The sequence below is a fragment of the Eulemur rufifrons genome, chromosome 20 (genome assembly GCF_041146395.1).
Source record: "Eulemur rufifrons isolate Redbay chromosome 20, OSU_ERuf_1, whole genome shotgun sequence".
In the NCBI taxonomy this organism is placed as follows: Eukaryota; Metazoa; Chordata; class Mammalia; order Primates; family Lemuridae; genus Eulemur; species Eulemur rufifrons.
In genome coordinates this window covers 29936049-29955228 of record NC_091002.1, presented here as the reverse complement: position 1 = coordinate 29955228, position 19180 = coordinate 29936049, and the positions used below count along the sequence as shown (strand labels likewise).

The 19180-nt window shown below is 43.6% G+C and overlaps 2 protein-coding genes across 2 annotated transcripts in view; both read right to left on the bottom strand.

Annotated features, from left to right (window-relative positions):
• Nucleotides 1-7178: 7178 nt before the first annotated feature.
• CHGB (chromogranin B) lies at nt 7179-18755 on the bottom strand. The gene is made up of 5 exons (XM_069495656.1): nt 18586-18755; nt 14410-14456; nt 13798-13891; nt 8458-10220; nt 7179-7560 (listed from the first exon to the last, which is right to left on the bottom strand). The coding sequence occupies exons 1-5, from the start codon at nt 18632-18634 to the stop codon at nt 7483-7485; spliced, it is 2031 nt and encodes a 676-aa protein (XP_069351757.1). The 5' UTR covers nt 18635-18755; the 3' UTR covers nt 7179-7482.
• The window catches only part of SHLD1 (shieldin complex subunit 1), a 103421-nt gene continuing 98659 nt past the window's right edge, over nt 14419-19180 (bottom strand). Inside the window, exon 4 of the transcript XR_011236381.1 lies at nt 14419-14456. The gene's annotated coding sequence lies outside the window, so the exon portion shown is untranslated. The remainder of the gene's footprint in view (nt 14457-19180) is intronic.

Here is a 19180-nt window from a genome sequence, read left to right as displayed (position 1 = left end):
GATTCACATTACTCTCAATGTTCCTGATTTTCTAATGCATTTAGATGCAGCGCTAGAAAGACCAGAGTGTATCTAATACCTTTACTTGAAATATAACGTCGCCTTTAGGCTAGTACTAATTTTGTGAAAAGGATTACAGATTTTCCTTGGACTTAACTGTAGGACGGATCAGATGACAAAAGATGTGAGTCCTTGGATAGCTACTTAAAAAGCAACTAAAGAACTGTTAACTACCCTATTAACATTTATTGGGCACCCATAGCTTTTTGAGCCTTTATGAGGAAGGGCAAAATCTTTGAAGCATAGGAAATGAGTATCAGGTACTTCTGCCACACCCCCCTTCTTTTTTGCTTTTTTACAGTTCCATTAATAACCTGGGCTTTTGGCATTTAGTTGAGATATCACGAAAACAAGACTGGAAAGATTTTGACATTTCAGTTTTGCTTTGACAGATAACGAGACACTAAGGAAATTTTTTTTTTTAAACGTGGGTGGGCTCCATCTTTTGGGTATTTAGTCTTCTTGGTGTTATTCTAAACCAACAAACTTTAAAAAGTGGAGAAATTCATCCAGAGGATGGAGGAAATGCTAGCAGTTCTTTTGCCTTATGGGAGCACTTTCTTCAAATACTCAGATGGGTAAAGTGGGCCTCCTAGTTCTTTTCCATCACCTGTGAGTGACACAAAGTAGGAGCTACACATGATACAAACTCCAGCCGTATGGCAATAGATTCAAGGAAGAGAGGAGATAAAAATAAAATCTGATTGATTTAAATCAGGGGTCAGCAAATCAAAACCCACAGGCCAAATCTGGCCCACTCTGAATTTTTTGTATGGCCTGCAAGCTAAAAAGGTTTCTACTTTTTTAAATGGCTGGTGAGGAAAAGTAAAAAAAGGAATAATTTTGTGACACGGGAAAATTACCTGAAATTCGAACTGGAGTTTTATTGGGAAGCAGACATGCTAATATATTTACATACTGTCTACAGCTGCTTTTGCACTGTGGGAGAGTTGAATAGTTGGGATAGAGACCATGTGGACCCAAAGCCTAAAATACTTGCTGTCTGGTCCTTTGAGAAAAAGTTTGTTGATCACTGATTTCAGTGAAGCAGTGAGAGATGAAACGGGAGCAGCCGTGGTAAGGAGCTGATTTGGATGAGCAGCAACAAAAGATACACAGTAATATGAAATCTAGAGCTCCTTCTCAGTCCTCTAGACCCAGTAGCTGCTTTTAACACCATCCCCCATCCTCCTTGCTATGGTTTTCCTCACTTGGCTCCTAAGACACCACTGTCTCTTGGTTTCCCTCCTGCTTTCTGGTCTTTTCTGTGTCTCTTTTGTTGGGTCCTCCTCATCTCTGAGACTTCTAAACACTGGCTGCCTCAGGGCTCAGCTGTTGCACCTCTTGCCTTTGTCTATACTAGCTCCCTAGGGTGCTCGAGGGATTTGGGGTTCCAAGTGAAGAAAACAATGTTACCATGAGGTGGCAGCAGCACACACGTGCTTTATTGGGTGACAGAGACGCTCTGACAGGTTTGCAGAGGGGAGGTGGGGATGTCCGGCACAGCAAGAGTCTGTCCAGAGGCCACACCACAGGCGCTGCTACTCAGAAGGGAGGAGGGAGGGCAAAGGTACCCCCTCACCGAGGGAGGGGGGGTCAGAAATGGGGCTCCAGTGTCTAGGTGTTGTTGCTCAGTAGCACCATGGGGAGTCCCCAGGTCAGAGAGCCCCGAGGACCAGGAACAGCTTGGGGTCTTATAACCACAAGGCTCTATCTTACCAGTGACCAGCCAAAGCTGGGTCTAGTTTGGTGGGGGTATGCAAAGCAGGCAAGCCCTAAATGACTAAAAATGTGCTTCAATTGTGTTTAAAATAATCGGATGTGTAAAAATTTGAGATTGGCTTTTGAGCTAACCAGTCTCAGCCTTCAATGAAGAAATAGACAACCTAGAGGCCAAGACACAGAGGCCATCTTTGACTCGTATGCATGACACTAAGTGATCTCACCCAGTTTTAAGGCTTTAAATACTATCTCTGTGACAATGACTCCCAGGTTAAGCCCTCAGCTCCGGGCCCGTATACCCAACTCAATACTTCTGCTGGGTGTCTGTTCACGTCTTAACATATCCAAATCGAGGCTCCCAAGCCAGTCTCTCCTGCCGTCTTCACCATCCGATTACACAGTTGCTCAGGCCTAAAACCTTGGTATCAAGCTCTCGTTCCCTCCCGCCCCACCTAACCCATCAGCCCTCCCTGTCAGCTCTGTTTCCGGAGTAGATCCGGGGTTTGCCTACTTCTTCCCACCCCCAGTGCCACCACCCTGGCCCCAGCCAGCACGATGACCAGCCAGGATTATCTCAGGGCCCCTCTTACTGGTTTCCATGTTTCTGCCCTCACTTCCCCTACAGCCTTCTCTCAACCCAGCAGCCAGGTCTGTATAATGTAAAGCAAATCCTATCAGTTCTTTGCCGAGAACTCTCCAATCACAAAAGCAAAGTCCTTGCCAGGACTTACAAAGCCTTGTGTGACCTGGCCCCCGCTGCCTGTCTAACCTCACCTCTCATGACAGCACCCCCCACACTGGCCTCTCGCTCTTCTTCAAACATGCCTCACACATTCCTGTGCCCAGCCTTTGGAACTGCTGTTTCCTCAGCCTGAAACGTCCTTCCCCAGGTGTCCTCGTGGCTCACACCATCACTTCCTTGAGGTCATTCATCACGGCATTTTCTCAGTGAGGACTGTCATGTATCTGAGCATCTGCTTCCGGGACTGCAGAATTGTAATTATTGCAGCTAGTCAATTATTTTAGCGCTTGAGATCGTCCAATTATACTGTGTTTTGCAATGGCATGTTGTGTATTTTTAACAGGGCTGCCATAACAATGTGCCACAAACTGGATGGCCAAAAACAAGAGAAATTTATTCTTTCACAGTGGTAGGGGCTGGAAGTCTGAAATCAAGGTGTTGACAGGGTCACGCTCCCTTTGATGGTTCCAGGGGAGAATCCTTCCTTGCCTCTTCCAGCTTCTAGGGACCCAGGCATTTCTTGGCTTTGGGCAGCATAACTCCAGTCTTTGCCTCTGTCTCTGCATGGTGCTCTCCTCTGTGTGTGTGGCTGTGTCCAAATTTCTCTCTTCTCATAAGGACACCAGGCTGGGTGTGATAGCTCACACCTATAATCCTAATACTTTGGGAGGCTGAGGTGGGAGGGTTGCTTGAGCTCAACAGTTCGAGACCAGCCTGAGCAAGAGCAAGACCCTGTCTTTACTATTTAATAAAAATAGAAAAATTAGCCAGGCGTGGTGGCACATGCCTGTAGTCCCAGCTACTCGGGAGACTGAGGCAAGAGGATCACATTCACATGTGCTGCCAGTTAGGACTTATATATATCATTTTGGGAGGCACAATTCAACCCATAATATTCATTATAAGCCTTTCAGGACTACTTAATGTTTTTACCATGAACATACATTATTTTGATTAAAAGAGGGAAAAATAGTGGCCTAGATAGTTCTTGACTTCCTCCTGGAGAAATGGTGACATCCTCAGGCATCCTGATTGCACTCTGTCTGGGCACAACGTGCTGGGTGGGATTCTCTTGAATGTGTCCTGTATCCTTGATAGACCATCTGCACCTGCACATTCCCCTGTCCCAAGGGGTTTGCAAACTATTAATATTAATAAAATGAAAAGATGTACTAGTGTGCATGGCATCCAGAAGGCAGGGTGCCAGGAGGAAGCTGAGTGAATCATCTCCAAGCTGGGAGAGCATCATGCACCGTGCTCCATCTGCCTGCAGCTGCTCCTCACGGGCAGTGCCCATTGTGTGTGTGTGTGTTGCGCTTTGCCAGGCTAGTATTTGTTACATTGCAATGACTTGCTTTCTTTTCTCCAGTGAGTAAACATTTTGAGCCCCTCAAATGCTCTTTATTTAGGAAATGACTTTGTTTCCCACTGAGCATGACAGGAAAAAAGGCAGAGACATATTGCATTGTGTGTATGTGAGTATGTGTTAAGCATTTCCCAGTATCTTGTATCAAACGATGTAAAACAAGGAGTTGCAACTGCAGTTGTGTTATTTGTCATATAAAAGCCTTGGTTTTGGTTGGTTTCAGGTCAGGGTCCCCCTGAAGCAAATCCTGAAATAAGAATTTGAGGACAGGCAACACTCATTCTATTTTATGGATGAAGTGTTTCCTGATTCTAGAATCAAAAATTAAGTCAACTGAGATATTTAAACTAAAAAATAAATAAAAAAGAGGTTTGTTTTTTTTGTTTTTTTTTTTGTTTGTTTGTTTGTTTTTGTTTTTCTATTTGAGGACAAGCAGTTTATTTGGGAGGTGATCTCAGGAAACACTAGGAGGGTCACCAGTAGGCGCTAGGACAGGGAGGTAAAGGCAGCCAATAAAGGATGCATTACCAAGCAGGTCACCACTGTGGCATCTGGGGTCCAATCTGCTGGGAAATTTGGGGAGGCAGAGTAGAATATAAGCCTCAAAATTATTCCACCTGAGGTGGGTGGGAACTGGCTTGCCTTGTTATAGGTTGAATTGTATCCACAGAAAAACATTTGTTGAAGTCTCCACTCCCAGTACCCCAGAATGTGACCTTATTTGGAAATAGCATTGTTGCAGATGTAATTAGTTAAAATGAGGAGGGCCCTTAATCCACTATGACTGGTATCCTTATAAAAAGAATGCTATGTTAAGAGGCAGACTCACAGGGAGAGGATGGCTATGTGAACGTGGAGACAGACTGGAATTATGCCACCACAAGCCAAGGAAGGCCCAGGGCCACCAGAAACCAAGAGGAAGCAAGGAAGGATTCTCCTCCCAAGGCTCTGGAGGGAACATGGCCCTACCAACACCTTGATTTTGGACTTCTAGCCACCAGAACTGTGAGACAATAAATTTCTGTTGTTTTAAGCCACTCAGTGGATGGTACTTTATTATAGAAGCCCTAGGAAACTACTGCAATATATATTTATCAATACCCTGTATACTGTGAGGGCTGCCTCTAGCAGCCATTACCCCGACATGACTCACTGGCCTTTCAAACAGCCGCTCATGATCCCATGCCAGAAAACCCACAAGCAGAGGGATCTTAAGAAGCCTTCTAGAAGTGTGTGCCCAGGTCTGGAACAATTTGCCATCAGATTCATAGCACTGATGGGCTTGCCTCCCATATGCTGAAGCCGCAACTCTCCTGGAAAAGTATGTCACCGAAAGTTAATCTGAAAAGAATCTGATTAAATTAGCATGGGCAATTCCTGACTTAGCCAAGACAAGGAGAGCCAGAACTTCTTGGATGGATATAAGTCATATGTGATCCCCAGGCTTATTTCTGCCACTGTTGACGCTCAGGACACACCACCCCAAAATATGCCTGTAGGAGACCAGACTGTGCCACCCCAAAAATATACTTCTTTGGTATATTTTGAGCTGGTTATGCTGAGAAAGTGCAGACACAGGAATAGTTCTGACCATATGTCCTTCTTAAAGGAAATTTACAACTATAAAGGAAATCTGTGTTAGTGAAGTATCTGTATAAGGAAGAGGGCTGCTTTTATTAATACCTGCTTTTTAAAACTTTTATTACCTGAGAGACTTTATCTGCATAATAGGACAACCTTTATTCACCGTACAATTCCTCCCTTCATCCTTGCATAACTTGTGCTGCCAGCAGAAGCTCTAAGCCCCTAGAAGGGGTGGGGAACCTGTGGCCTTCGGGCCACATGTGGCCCTCCAGATCCCCAAATGCAGCCCCTCAACCAAATCCAAACTTAAGAATTTGTCCTGGCCGGGCGCGGTGGCTCACACCTGTAATCCTAGCACTCAGGAAGGCCGAGGCGGGTGGATCGCTCAAGGTCAGGAGTTCGAGACCAGCCTGAGCAAGAGCGAGACCCCATCTCTACTAAAAATAGAAAGAAATTATATGGACAACTAAAATATATATATACAAAAAATTAGCCAGGCATGGTGGCGCATGCCTGTAGTCCCAGCTACTCGGGAGGCTGAGGCAGTAGGATCGCTTGAGCCCAGGAGTTTGAGGTTGCTGTGAGCTAGGCTGACGCCACGGCACTCACTCTAGCCTGGGCAACAGAGTGAGACTCTGTCTCAAAAAAAAAAAAAAAAAAAGAATTTGTCCTGTAAAATTTGGATTCAGTTAAAAGGCCACACTTAAGGACCCAGAAGGCCTCAGGTTCTGCCCCTCCCCTCCCCCCCGCGCCCCTCTTCGAGTCTCATATTTTGTGAAATTCCCAGACCTATGCACATAATTAAAATGGATTTTCTCTTGTTAATCTGTCTACTGTCAGTTTAGTCCATAAACTCAATCATTAAACCTTCAGGGAGTAGAGAGAAAGTTTTACTCTCTCCTACTCCAGCCCCTCCCACCCAAGAGAATAGCTCTTCACCTAAACTGTCAGAACAGTAGAAATCAACCAAGTAGAAGCCACCAAGGGTGAAGAATAAAATGGCAGGTAAAAGAAGGGAGACGGGGAATTGTCCAAGTGTCTTGCTGTAAGAAGCTGCAGAGATAATTATGGCAGCAGCTACATTTCCTATGCCACTGCCCTATGTCAGGCACTACTCTGAGTGTTTTGCACAAACTTGTATCATCTTATAATACCCCGGTGAGACAGCTGTCTTTATTTTGTTGATGAACCTGAGGTTCAGAGAGGGAAAGTAGCTTGCCCAAAGTCACACAGCTCCTTAGTAACGGAGTCTGAGCTCTGCCTTCTCACAGAGTAGAAATCAGATAGGCCCTGAGGGACCAGGGATCTGTCTAGACAGGCCAGATATTCTGACTCCCACTCCAGAATTCTTCCCATTATCCAGGCTTTCTTCTCAGCCCTGAAAAATGGGCCTTGGCTGGCTGCTAGAGCTCTCCAGATAATAGGATTTTTAAAATAATATCTCATGATGGTTTTTGAAACAACTTCCTCAAGCCTATTTAATCTCTCTCTGCCCGAGGGAGCAGATATCTTTTCCTAATCTCTTTCTCTTTATAGCCAGCACATTCTTTCACTTCAAAAGGTTCGCTGTTTTATTTCATTGTGTATCCAAAGACCAACAAATCCTAGTGCCATTTTTCACAATTTACTTCAAAGAATGGATTTGAAAAATCACATTCCTCCCTAGTAGCCCAAAGGAAGCTGCAGACAATGATGCTTTTGGTCTCAGGTGAATCTTTTATTATTTCAAACTGAGACAAACATTTTTTTCAAAGACAGGAGCACAGTCATTGTCACAAGCATGTTAATATGTCTATTTTGCAAGAAAGAATATACTACAAGTCATGCTATTCATATTTTCAATAGCGTTCTGGCAAAAAATAAAGACATTTCCAATTGTGTCAAACATGTAATGAATAACGAATTCTACTTTCTGCCTTTGGGTAAATACATGGTGTCTTTCAGTGAAGTAGTGGAAAATAGGCAACATGAGGCTGCTTCTTAAAACTGCCCATTGCTCCAACAACCATTAGCCCCTTTTGCTGAACTTCTCAGCTATTTTCTGTAGTTCCAAATCCATTGCAGCCAAGTTTTCAAGTTCTTTTTCCTGGAAAATACAGAAAAGTGAAACCATGAGATCCCAAATCAATTTGTTTTGCTGTCATGTAAGAGAGTATGAATGAAAAGGGGAATTTTAGGTATGTTAGAAGCTGTGTGAATCAACCTACATCAGTGGTTCTCAAAGTGTGGTCCCCTGGCCAGTAGCATCAGCATCACTAGCATCATCAGGGAACTTTTTGGAAATGCAGATTCTTGGACCCACCCAGAACTTACTGAATCAGAAACTCTGGGAGGAACTAGGAATCCCTCATGATTCTGATGCACATTCAACTTTGAGAAGAAGCACCAACTTACATAATCAATATTAGGGAAAAACATTATGTGGGTAGGTTCAGCTCCAATAATGTTACCTCTCCCAGATGTAAATATCTGATTGTACTAGGGCACGAGCCAATGATAGCAAACTAAATAGCAAAGCAACGAATTTCTGCATCACCTATTCTCCCTACCCTGAGTGATAGTGATGAACAGTCAAACAACCAAGGGGTGGACACCAGAACAGTAGTTGTCAACCTGGGCTGAACATTGCAGTCACCTGGGAGCTTTAATATGTCCTGATGCCCAGGCAGCACCCAATACCAATGAGACAGACTCTCTGGGGGTGGGTCCCAGACCAGCAACTTTCAAGCTCTCCAGGTGATTCCAAGGTGCAGCTGGGGTTAAGAAACCCTGCATCAGAAGAACGTGGACCAAGATGTGGACACTGGCTAGATGGCAGGTGGAAATTGGTCCCAGAGGTGGCATCTACTCTGTTACTAGGGCACTTTTCTCATGGGGATTAATTTCCACCAATTTCTCCCCATTAATATCAGATAGTCTTGAACACAACACACTAACGTTGACCATAGCAAGTTAATTTTAAACAAAAAGCCCCACATCATACCTCTTCCTCTGTCATAACTCTCTGGTCAGCCCTGTCCTTTTCATTTTCTGCCTCATGGCGTGGGCTCATTGGCTCCTCAGAATCATAGAAATCTGGAAATTCGGCTGACTTCTTCCTGTAGTGAAGGAGCTGGTCCAGTTCAGCCACTCTGTCGTACTGCCTTTTCAGATCCAGCTTGGGAGTCCTGGCGAGGTTTCTCTTCTCGTAGCCCCAATTCACATCCTCCGAGAAGGGCTTTTTCTCCCACCAGTCATAGTTGTATTCTGGGAAAAAATTCTTCTCATTCAAGTTCAGCCCGTTTTCCTCTTCATCCTCGAGAAAATTGTCAGCCGTGTTGTCTTTTCTCTCAAAATGGCTGCTCTTCCACTGGAGAGGGTCATAGTACGGGTTGAACAGCTCCCCTAATCGCTTCCTCTTCTCAGTGATGTAACGGGGAGCGTATTGTCTGTCTTGAAGCCTAGTTTCCTCCCTATTTTCTTGAGAATCTTGCAGGTTTTCCTGCTGCTGCCATCTCCCTTGGGCTCCTTCCTCACCGTAGTTGAGGTAAGGTCTGTCCAGCTCTTTCCACTCACCTGGTGGGCGTCTCCTTGCCTTGTCCAGCTGGCTTTCTTGAGCACGGTGGTATCCCTCACCCAAGAGCCTTTTCTCTTCTCTGGTGTCAGGTGTGGAATAGGCACCTGGCTTCCCTCCCCTGCCTCTCTGGTGGTGTCCTTGTCCCCCTTCACGGCCCATCTCTTCCTCACTTTCTTCACTATATCCATGTGCCATGTTGTCAAGCTCTGAGCTGGGACGGTCCCTCTTGTCCTCCTCGTCCCGACTCCCCTCACCATGAGGCCTCGGAGCCCTGTATGCCTCATTTCCTCTGCCCCCATATCGTCCCCCCTCCAGGTCCTCAGGGGCCTGGACACCTGGATAGCTCCTTGCTTCTTCCACATATTCTGGTTCTTCTTCTGAAGCCCTGGAATGCGTTGAAGGGTGGCCTCTCTTTTCCCCTAAACGGGCCATGCCCACATTTGACTTCTCAGGTTCCTCCAAGGGGTGTCCCCTTTCCTTGGAGGGAGGATTCCCTTCTTGAGAGGACCTGTCGGGTCTGCTCCTCCCGTGGTGGTGTCTGGGCCTCGTGCGTCGTTTGGCCACCTCAGACATAGCGTCTTCCTCACTTTCCTCAGACTCCTCCTGGCTTTGGGGTTGGCTCTTAAACTCTTGGAGGTGTTTCTCCTGACTCCTCATCTCCTCTCCACTCTCCTGGCTACTCTTTTCCTGGCTGTGTGTCTTCTCAGAGCGCCTGGCAGAGTGTGTATCAGATCTGGCCACCAACTCCTCTTTTTTCTTCGCTGAAGCCTGGTTTCTTTTGTTGAGAAAAGCATTTTGTGTCTCTCCTGGCTCTTCCAGATGTTTCTCTTTGCTGCCATCTTCCCTGCGCTCCACTTTCTCATAGTTCTCTCCCTCCACCTCCTCCCTGTCCTCTCCCTTGCTCTCCTCAGAATGGTGTGTCTTTGCTTCTTTGGAGACTTGACCGTCAGAGGGGTAGAGGCTCCCCTGGGGCTCGCCTGCTCCCTCTCGGCTGTGCCCACCTCCCTCTGCCCATGTCTCTGTGTCTGCCTGTGTCAGGCCCTGGGTGTCCTCCTCTCCTGGGGCTCCTGCCTCCTCCTTGCTGGAGGGCCTGTGGGCTTCCGAGGCATCAACTGGGTCTCTTAACAATCTCACTTCAAACTTTGTGTTTTCATTTTCACTTTCGTCTTTGTCTTTGATCTCTTTTCCACCTATAATGAAAATATAAGAGTAGGTATAAGTTCAGAATTGCTTGGGGTTCAATAAGCACTAGCCTTGGTAATCATGACAAATCCTGAGGACACTGAAAATTGCTTGAATAATTTTTTTTTTTTTTTTTTTTTTTTTTGAGACAGGATCTTGCTCTGTCGCCCAGGCTGGAGTGCAGTGGTGCAAATCAAACTCCTGGGCTCAAGCAATCTTCCTGCCTCAGCCTCCCCAGTAGCTGGGGCTACAGTCACACACCACCATACCCAGCTATTTATTTTATTTTTGTATACATGGGGGTCTCACTATGTTGCCTAGGTTGGTCTTGAATTCCTGGCCTCAAGCGATCCTCTTTCCTCAGCCTCCTAAAGTGCTGGGGTTATAGGCATGACCCACCATGTCCCATCTTGAATAATTTTTTAAGTTAATGAAGAATATACTCAGATTCCTTTTAAAAGCAAATACTATGAAAGCTGCTTGGCTGTGTTTAAATCAAATAATTAACTTTCCATGTTTTTATGTTTTCATAATAGTCAACCAGCATCTCTCATTGGTATTATCAATAGTCAAGTTGATGTTCAGATATATAGATTTATGAAATATTAGACTTTTGAACCAGAAGAAATCTTAGAATTCATCCAGAATAGCCTCCCCTTTTTGCAGATAGTGAGAACATCAAGACTCAAACTGGTATAATTTGGGACCATTCTTACTATATTTACTCTAAGTAGGTCTTTAAAAAAGTTAGCATTATGTGAATGGCTATAACTATAATCCAGCTAAATAAAGTTAAATTGCCAAAATGAGAAACACCAAGATTCAAAAGAGGATTTAAACATTTTAATTATTAGTTTATATCAGACTTTTATTGTCCAATCAACTGTGTAGACTCAATCTAGCAGTAAGTTGCAATATAACTTAGTAATTGGTAATAAGAAGGATGTATATTTCTTCCCTGAGAAAACAACACAGCAGTGGAAAGGACCATTTCTTTCTTCACTCAGGTCCTGTCCACTCAACATGTTCTCGATGTTGAGGATAAACTTCACTATGCAGAATTATATTTGTGTTTCATGAGTCAGCAGTCGATGGTATAACTGACATTTTAACTGAATGCTGTTCTCTCCCATCTTTTCCAAATATCAAGAATTCTTTTACTAAATCCTCCTTAACTCAAGGGCATCCCATGAACAGATATATGCAGTTAACGCTGTCTCAGTTGTTAGCTGGAAGGGCTTGGATTTCAATTTATGTCATTGATTTCAGATAGAATGGAGGAAGCCAAGGCCACTGACAGCTCTGGGTCTACACTGCAGGAGCCACTAGCCCTTTGTGGCTACTGGGTACTTGAAATGTGGCTGTTCCAAACTGAGACATGCTATACATGCCAGACACACACCAGATTTCTAATACTTCTAATACTATGGAAAAAAAGAATGTACAATACCTCAATAATATTTTATATCCATTATATATATGTTGAAAGGATAATATTTTGAATAGATTAAATAATACATATTTCAAATAGCTTGGCTATTTATAAATTAGATAAAATAGATTAGATAAAAATAAAATATATTATTGAAATTAATTTCACCTATTTTTACTTTTTATAACTGTGGCTACTTTGAAATTTGAAACTATGTTTGTGGCTCACGTCATATTTCTATTGAACAGCACTGATGAGTCATTTTGAACTGATATTTTCAAAATGGAAAAAATTGATCTGTTTTGTAAAAATGTCCAAGAAATAGTAGACTGTCTGTATGTCTCTGTTTAAACCCCAGCCTGGCATGATAATAATATTCTCATGTTTATGAGGCAAAGGAAATGTCCCTGACCTTCCACACCCAGATACCCAAGGCCTGGCCCATCTGTCGCCAGTCCCTTTGCCTTTTAAGAGCCTGTGGTGGTGTGTACAGCATTGGGGCAGAGCTAGCCAACTGGGCACAGGTAAGCGGGGGGGGGGGGGGGGTTTGAGCAGTGCTATTGACTAAATGGTTGTGTGTTCCCCAAATTCATATGTTGAAGTGCTAATCCCTAATGTCATGGTATGTGGAGGTGGCGCCTTTAGGAGGTAATTAGGTCATGAGGGTGGAGCCCTTGTAATGAGATTAGTGCCCTAATAAGAAGAGACATGAGGGAGAAAGATAATCTTCCTCTTCACCAGGTAAGGACACTGTGAAAAGGTGGCTGTCTACAAGCCAGGGTGTGGATCCTCACCAGACACTTTGATCTTGGACTTCCAGCCTCTATATCTGTGAAAAATAAATATTGGTTGTTCAAGCCAGCCAGTCCATGGTATTTGTTACAGCAGCCTGAACTAACAGGGGCAAATACTTACATCATTCTGAGAGTCAGCTGAAATATTGCTGACCAGACAAGATCTCAGCCTCCAGGTACAGAGGCTATGGTGCCTCTTTCGTCCTGCCTACTGGTTTGTAGGGTCTTAAGTGTCAGGAACAGAAGTATTTTTAATTTCTCCCAGTTAAAAATATACTGCCTATAGCAGCTTGTACCTGAGGCTTGGCACTTCCTCCTAAATTTAGCTTTAAGCTCCTGCAGGTGAGATTGGAAGAGGGCTGTGATTAGCAGGACACAGTCATTGCCAATCTGTAAAACCAAGGTGTGAAGCTCACTCTTACTTTCAAGCAAAAAGGGGAAAATGCACCTGTCATGCTGCAAGGATGATCAGATCAACCCTGGTCAAAGAGGTTCTTGTACTAATTAAGAAATCGGACTACGTATTGCCTAAGATCTCTAGAAGCTGTATAACAACAATTCTTCACTATTCCCCAAATATCCATTTGCTCGGTGAGTGTATGCTGATTCAGAGACATGCAGGAGACAGTGGGCGTGGAGAGGGGTTTGGGGTGGGACAGGCTGTATAAAGGAATTCACCACCCAGTTGACCCAAAGCTTCACCAGACTTCTGATCAGCTTAGAACACATCCCCAAGAGAAAGAAAACTAGAATAGGGTAGAAGCTGCAAACTGGTAACCCAGAGGTGAGTTGTTTGGCCTAAACAGCATTTTTAGTAAATTTGAATTCAGAGACAATACTTAAATACCAGGTGATGTCACTTAAAAATCAAAATTTTAACTTATTTAAAAAAAAAAAAAAAACCTAAGATCTAATAACAGAGTCTGTATTTCTCCACAATAGGACTAGAGCTGAGAAATATCTGCTTTCCCTCAGAAGGGGCATGTGCCCTCCAGTTTGTGAGTCACTTCCTGTCCTGCCTGACTCCTTTATGTTATCTGTCTGTCTAGCTGTGGCTGGTGTTTGAGGCTGCTTAAACCTTCTCCATCTCTGCATTCTATCACCCTCTGAGTATAATGTTGCAGGATCCTTATAGACATGGGTCATTTGATTTTTACCATTTCCCCTGGGGCTCTCTCAACAGACATCAAAAGACCCCAGGGCACAGTCTCTAAGGGTACAGAGGCTAGAGTAGCTATGCCACAGACTAAGGGCTGAGCATTGGATCTTGCTAGGCAGGCAGAGACAACTTCTCCTAAGCAATCTTAGGAAAAGGATCTCTGCAGTGACAAAGATCTGCCTGCAGTGTGGGACACTTACTCTTCTTCAGGACTTGTCGGCACTCAGGGGTGATGGGTGGCGTGTTGGACTTCGACAGGGCATTTGAGAGGACCTCGATGATGCAGCGAGTCACCTGGGGGGAAACCAGAAGGCAGGTTGGAAAAGCTGGTGTCACTGGGATGACAGATTACTCAACCCAGAGATGCTGTCAGGGGAGGCTTGACTATGTGACCTGTACTGATGCAGGATCCCTAAGGCAAAGATATAGATTTACAGACTGTCATGAAACTCCCAGGACTCTACACGGAACAATGCAAGAAGGCATTGAGTTGAGATTACCCTGAGAAGGGAAATAAACACCCATTTCTGAACGAGTAAGAAGGAAAATGCTGTGACAACACAGCTATCTGCAGGGGTGCTAAACCATCCAGGAAGGATGTAGGAGCTCAGCACAGGAGGGTTATCCATTGCCTCCATTCTCTCAGGGATGAAAACCTGGCTTTGTCAGACTATGTTGTGCTTTTCTGTGTGCGTGTGTGTGCGCGCGCGCGTGCACGTGTGCATGTATGTGTTTGGTCTGGGATGACAGAGAATAGGAGAATCTTGAGTCTAGATACAAATCTAGATTCTAAAATTAACATTTTAACTTACCATTTCTTCATTGTGGTTTCTGGTATCCACTGGCGTGGAACTGACAGCTTTGAAGGAAAAAAAGAATGGGAAATGGCTTAAGTTGGTGTTTAGAAGCTGTGCAAACCCAAACTCACAAAATCCCCCCACATTAGGTGGAGAGAGGGGCAGAATCAGCTCTGCAGAGTGGAGATATTGGGGGATGATTGCCGCAGGGGTCACAATTATCCCAATTTCATGTACACACACATATACACAGTTGTTGTCACCTAGCAATGTCTTAAGTATATTTGGAAACAAATGTCATCTTATATCCAGTATAAATTTAATCCAAACCACAGACAAGGAGGGTTTCTGGGGTCCCGGAAATGTTCTGTTGATTGATCTAGATGCTAGTTACACAGGTGTGCTCATTAAACTGCATACTCATGATCTCTGCAGTGTTCTATATATTATACTTCAATACAAAGTTTGAAACAAACTAAGTCTAAATAGAACCAGAGTGTCCTCCTCAACCCTTCTCTTCTACCTACCCCAAAATGGGTAAAGATCTGTGGCTCCCTCTGCTTATCCCTGTTCCCAAGAAAATTTCCTCCCTAGACTCACTTCCTTTATAAAAACATGGTTATGACTCTCTTCCATAACTAATTATCAATACCTCATTTTTACCCCCAAGGCCTTTACCTGAACGAGCTTGCTCATGCATCTGTACTAATGTTGTTTTCCTTCCCCCGTGTAAAGAACATGGGAGGTATCCAATTCTCCCAGTGCAGCATCAAGTCCATAATGTCATGTGCAAATTGGTGTTTAACAACTGCTTTATGAGAATACTTTAAAAGGAAAAAATTTAATTTATTTAAATTGAATTTTATGAGATTCTGCTATTTTAAAGCAGCGGTTGAAGCAGCTTTGTCCTCTTAGAAAATGCTTCAGGTAATTTTAATTTTCCAGTGCCATTTCTTTCTCTTTCTAGGCTGCTTTGATTCTCTTATTTTTCACTTTTGCTTTGTTCTGTCTGAGCCCTTTCCTTTAGAACAGCCCAAAGCGTTTACATACCAGTCTACCTGTACAGTTCTCCCAGCAGTCCTTGGAGTAGACAACTGCTATTATGGCGGGAGAAACTCAGTGCAGAATGTTATTCTAGGTCCTTCAGACAAGACAAGAGCTGGCTGGGGCAAAAGCAAGATCCCCCAGAGATTATATATAGAAGCTACTCTTGTGCGGTTCATTTATGAGTAGCAACCTGACCTTTCCTCCAGCAATGCTTTGCTCTCCAGGCCTCTTTAAACATCCCTTTACCCCCAATCAATTACATATCATAGGGCTCAACCTAGAAATAAGACACCTGTTTCATTTACTCACTTTACTAAATTTTCCTTTTCAAAACATGGCCTGGAATCTGTTTCCATTGTTTCAGGAGGCCCAAAGTTATCCAGCCATTTAGAATGATTTAAATGTTTGAGAAGTGGCTAACAAGCTATGACAACCCCAAGTTCTTCCTAAAATGCAGGGCAGACAAGATCTGGGTGGCCCATTTTTGGTACCCAAGGTCCAATATGCTGGGCTATTCTTTTATACCTCAAATAGCTGTTATTTGAGAACACATTCACTTTGGCACTTTCTCTTTCCACCTGAACTCTATAAAATCCTCTGGACAGAAATAACTATAAGAGACTTACTCCCCTAATAAACTAGAAGTTTCCTTTTAAAAATTCAGCTTTACTAAACCTTCTTTGGTAATGCAGTTTCTTGCTAATACTTTTCTCTTTTTTTCACAAATATAAAATTTTATTTTATATTCACAAATATAAAAGTTTTTTAACTATTGGTATTGTCAACATATTAATAATTATTAGATTTGAGGGCAGAGAAAGTTTTCTTTTATTACTGTAGACAATTTGCAGCTTACATTTGTTATTACAGAACAGTCCTATTTCTCTGATTGAGGCTCTTCAGACCTCCTTTTGGTGGAAAGGAACTAGGGTCTGCTTGTGAAAGAACATTATACATCTTGGTGAGACATCTAAGTGCCATTGTATTTCTTCCAATAGATCTGTGACAGCAAAATAATAGCCAAAGGCATATTGACTCCCCTAAAGTAGTTAGATCAGTCAGATTCAGGGGGCACAAAAGAAAATCTAACACTCATTTTAAAAGTGATACAATCAAATGGTAGAAAAATTATCAAATAATATGTTAAATCTGAGAATAACTTCTAAATTATTATCTCATAAGACTATTGAGGTTTGATCCCAGATTTAAAATACAGCTGTAAAATAAGTTAAGCAAGCTCTTCTGAATGCAGAAAACATCTTACCTAGAATAATATGGATATCATGTGACTACTTCACTCATATTAATTTTTAGAGTGCATAGTAGCCACCATAAAATGTTGTGTATCTCCCTCCAGAAGCTCTTAAGGGTAAGAAATGAAATAGATGGTTTCTTAAGGTTTCCCCTAGCCCTGCAATTTTGCAAATAACAAACTCTACTTGAAAGCTATTATATCTTATTGCCAGGGGCTGGGGGTAGGTGGGAATGGAGAAGTGACTGCTAATGGGTATAGGGTATCTTTCTGGGGTGATAAAAATGTTCTGAAATTTGATAGTGATGATGGTTACACAATCTGTGAATACACTAAAAAAACCACTGAATCCAACCACTGTAAAAGGGTGAGTTTTATGGTGTGTGAATTATAGCTGAAAAAAATTTTTTTAAAGAGTATCGTGTCTCCATTTAGCTGCTGTTAAAATATGAACCTTTATTAAAATATTCTGTAACGTAAGAGATCTGTATTTTACCACAATAGCTAAATAAGTCCTACAAGTGCCACTGTTTTGTGGTCTACAGCACAATGTACAGTACAGCTTTAGCCTCTTAAGCAATTCTTTTCTGAAAGTATTTTGGCCAGAAATAATTCTAAACTATTCATTTAGTTTCCTTTAATAAAATTAAAAACATTTATTGGCAATTTGTAAGAATGGCAAGAATTTTAGAAAATTCTGAATGTATATAAGCTTGCAATAAAACAAATCACCACTGGATTTCATTTTGTCTCTCTCTACATTTTGGATCCAGTACTTGCTGTCAATAAAAGCTTCACATTCATGGATGGCACTATCCTGATTCTTGTTAGGAATCTCAGTCTCAGATATGAACAATTTTCTGAAGGCCATTAAAACAGCCAAAGAAAACCTCTAGTTTAATTTGGTGGAAGTATACTTACTACTCAATAGTCTCAATATTGATAGTGACTTCAACACACACACACACACACACACACACAAATTTTTCAAATCTTCAGAGATAATTTCTTTGACATTCAGAGTAGTTTGAAATATTAATCCTATAATCTTCCACACATAAAGAGAAACTCTCAAATATCTACTACTTAAAATTTCATCCTCCTAGGTTGACGGAAACATTTTATTTTTTTTACTACTCCAAAGATACTTCTGTGGTTATTTTATACTAGTTATTTTCCTGGAGTACAAAAGTCAAAATATCTACTGCAGTTTCCATTCATAACTTAAAAATGAATCAATTTGAGCATGAAATTACCTTTCTCTAGAGTTGGAAATACAAAACACAGAAACATTATATTAAACCTGTACACATATATATATATATGAGCACACATGCCTATATTATTTATGAACATGTTAAGAAAAATATCTTATATACATATGGGACTTACTTTTATTTCATCATGTTTACATAATAAAGGAAATTATGCAGATGCCAACTAATATCATACTACATGTCTTCCTGCCTCCCTGGAGTCACTTGGCTTCAAAAAGCCAAACAGATACAGAATTAGACTACAACAGGGTCTCCCTAGATGGGCAGCGAGAGCGTGGCATCTTAGAATTGAGCGCAAAATGTGGGGTTTCCTTGGAGGTGTGGCACATTTTCTTTCTATCTGCAGAAAAACTCAGATATGAAAAGACCGAAATTCTCCTGGTTGGGGTAGGAAGCCCTCTGGCTTTTTCCAAGTCCAACGGGGGAAGGGGGGCATGGAGTTGAAAGGAAAGACCCAGGAAAGAGAAGACCCGAAGAACCCCAAGCCAGAGAGAAACCTCCCACTCAACCCTCCCTCTCTCCCAGTATCCGCCGGCCAAGGTGGCGCCAGGAGCTGCGGGGCAGACCGAGCCCGGCGCTGTCCGCGGTGCTGAACAGCTCGCCGCGCCCACTCACCGGCCAGCGCCACGGCTCCCAGGAGGCCGAGAAGCACGGCGGGCTGCATGGCCCCTTCGCCTGAGCCCGCGCTTGGAAGAGGACGGCGGCTGGACCCGCGAGGCGAGGTGCCCGAGGACGGCGAGATGGAGATGCTCGGGAACCAGCGTGCGTCCCGGTCCCCGCGGTGTGGCGCGGTTGGCGCAGGCCCCTCTCTTTTAAAGGGTAAGCGGGGGCCGCAGGGCCGGGAGGGGCGGGCAGCCAGGAGGGGGCGCCCCCTAGCTCAGCTCTGACGTCACGAAGCGCCCCCACCCCCACCCCACACACCTCCCTGGCGGCAACGCAAACGGGCGGAAATTTACGCCAGTCCGGTCGCCTGGGGGTGTGGGGTCTGGAGGAGGGGGAGTTGGGAGTAAGGCGGGCGAAAGAACGGGAAGGGAGAGGGGAGGTTGTGCACATCTGAGACAGGGGAAGAGGCGGGAGGTCCTGCTCAGACTGCCCGGGGTTGCTCCCCATCTCCCCCGCACACACCTCCAAATCTAAAAACGTGTTTGAGGCTGCGTGTATATGCGTATGGTTCCGCTGAGAGTGTGTGCATGACTCAGTCTGTTTGTGT

Excerpts from the sequence above, each read along its gene's own strand:
- CHGB (XM_069495656.1), bottom strand. The coding sequence starts at position 18,634 with ATGCAGCCCGCCGTGCTTCTCGGCCTCCTGGGAGCCGTGGCGCTGGCC. Across the intron at positions 13,892-14,409 it reads GAAACCACAATGAAGAAATG|GTGACTCGCTGCATCATCGA; the intron begins GTAAGTTAAAAT and ends GTTTCCCCCCAG. Across the intron at positions 10,221-13,797 it reads CCGACAAGTCCTGAAGAAGA|GTGGAAAAGAGATCAAAGAC; the intron begins GTAAGTGTCCCA and ends TTTTCATTATAG.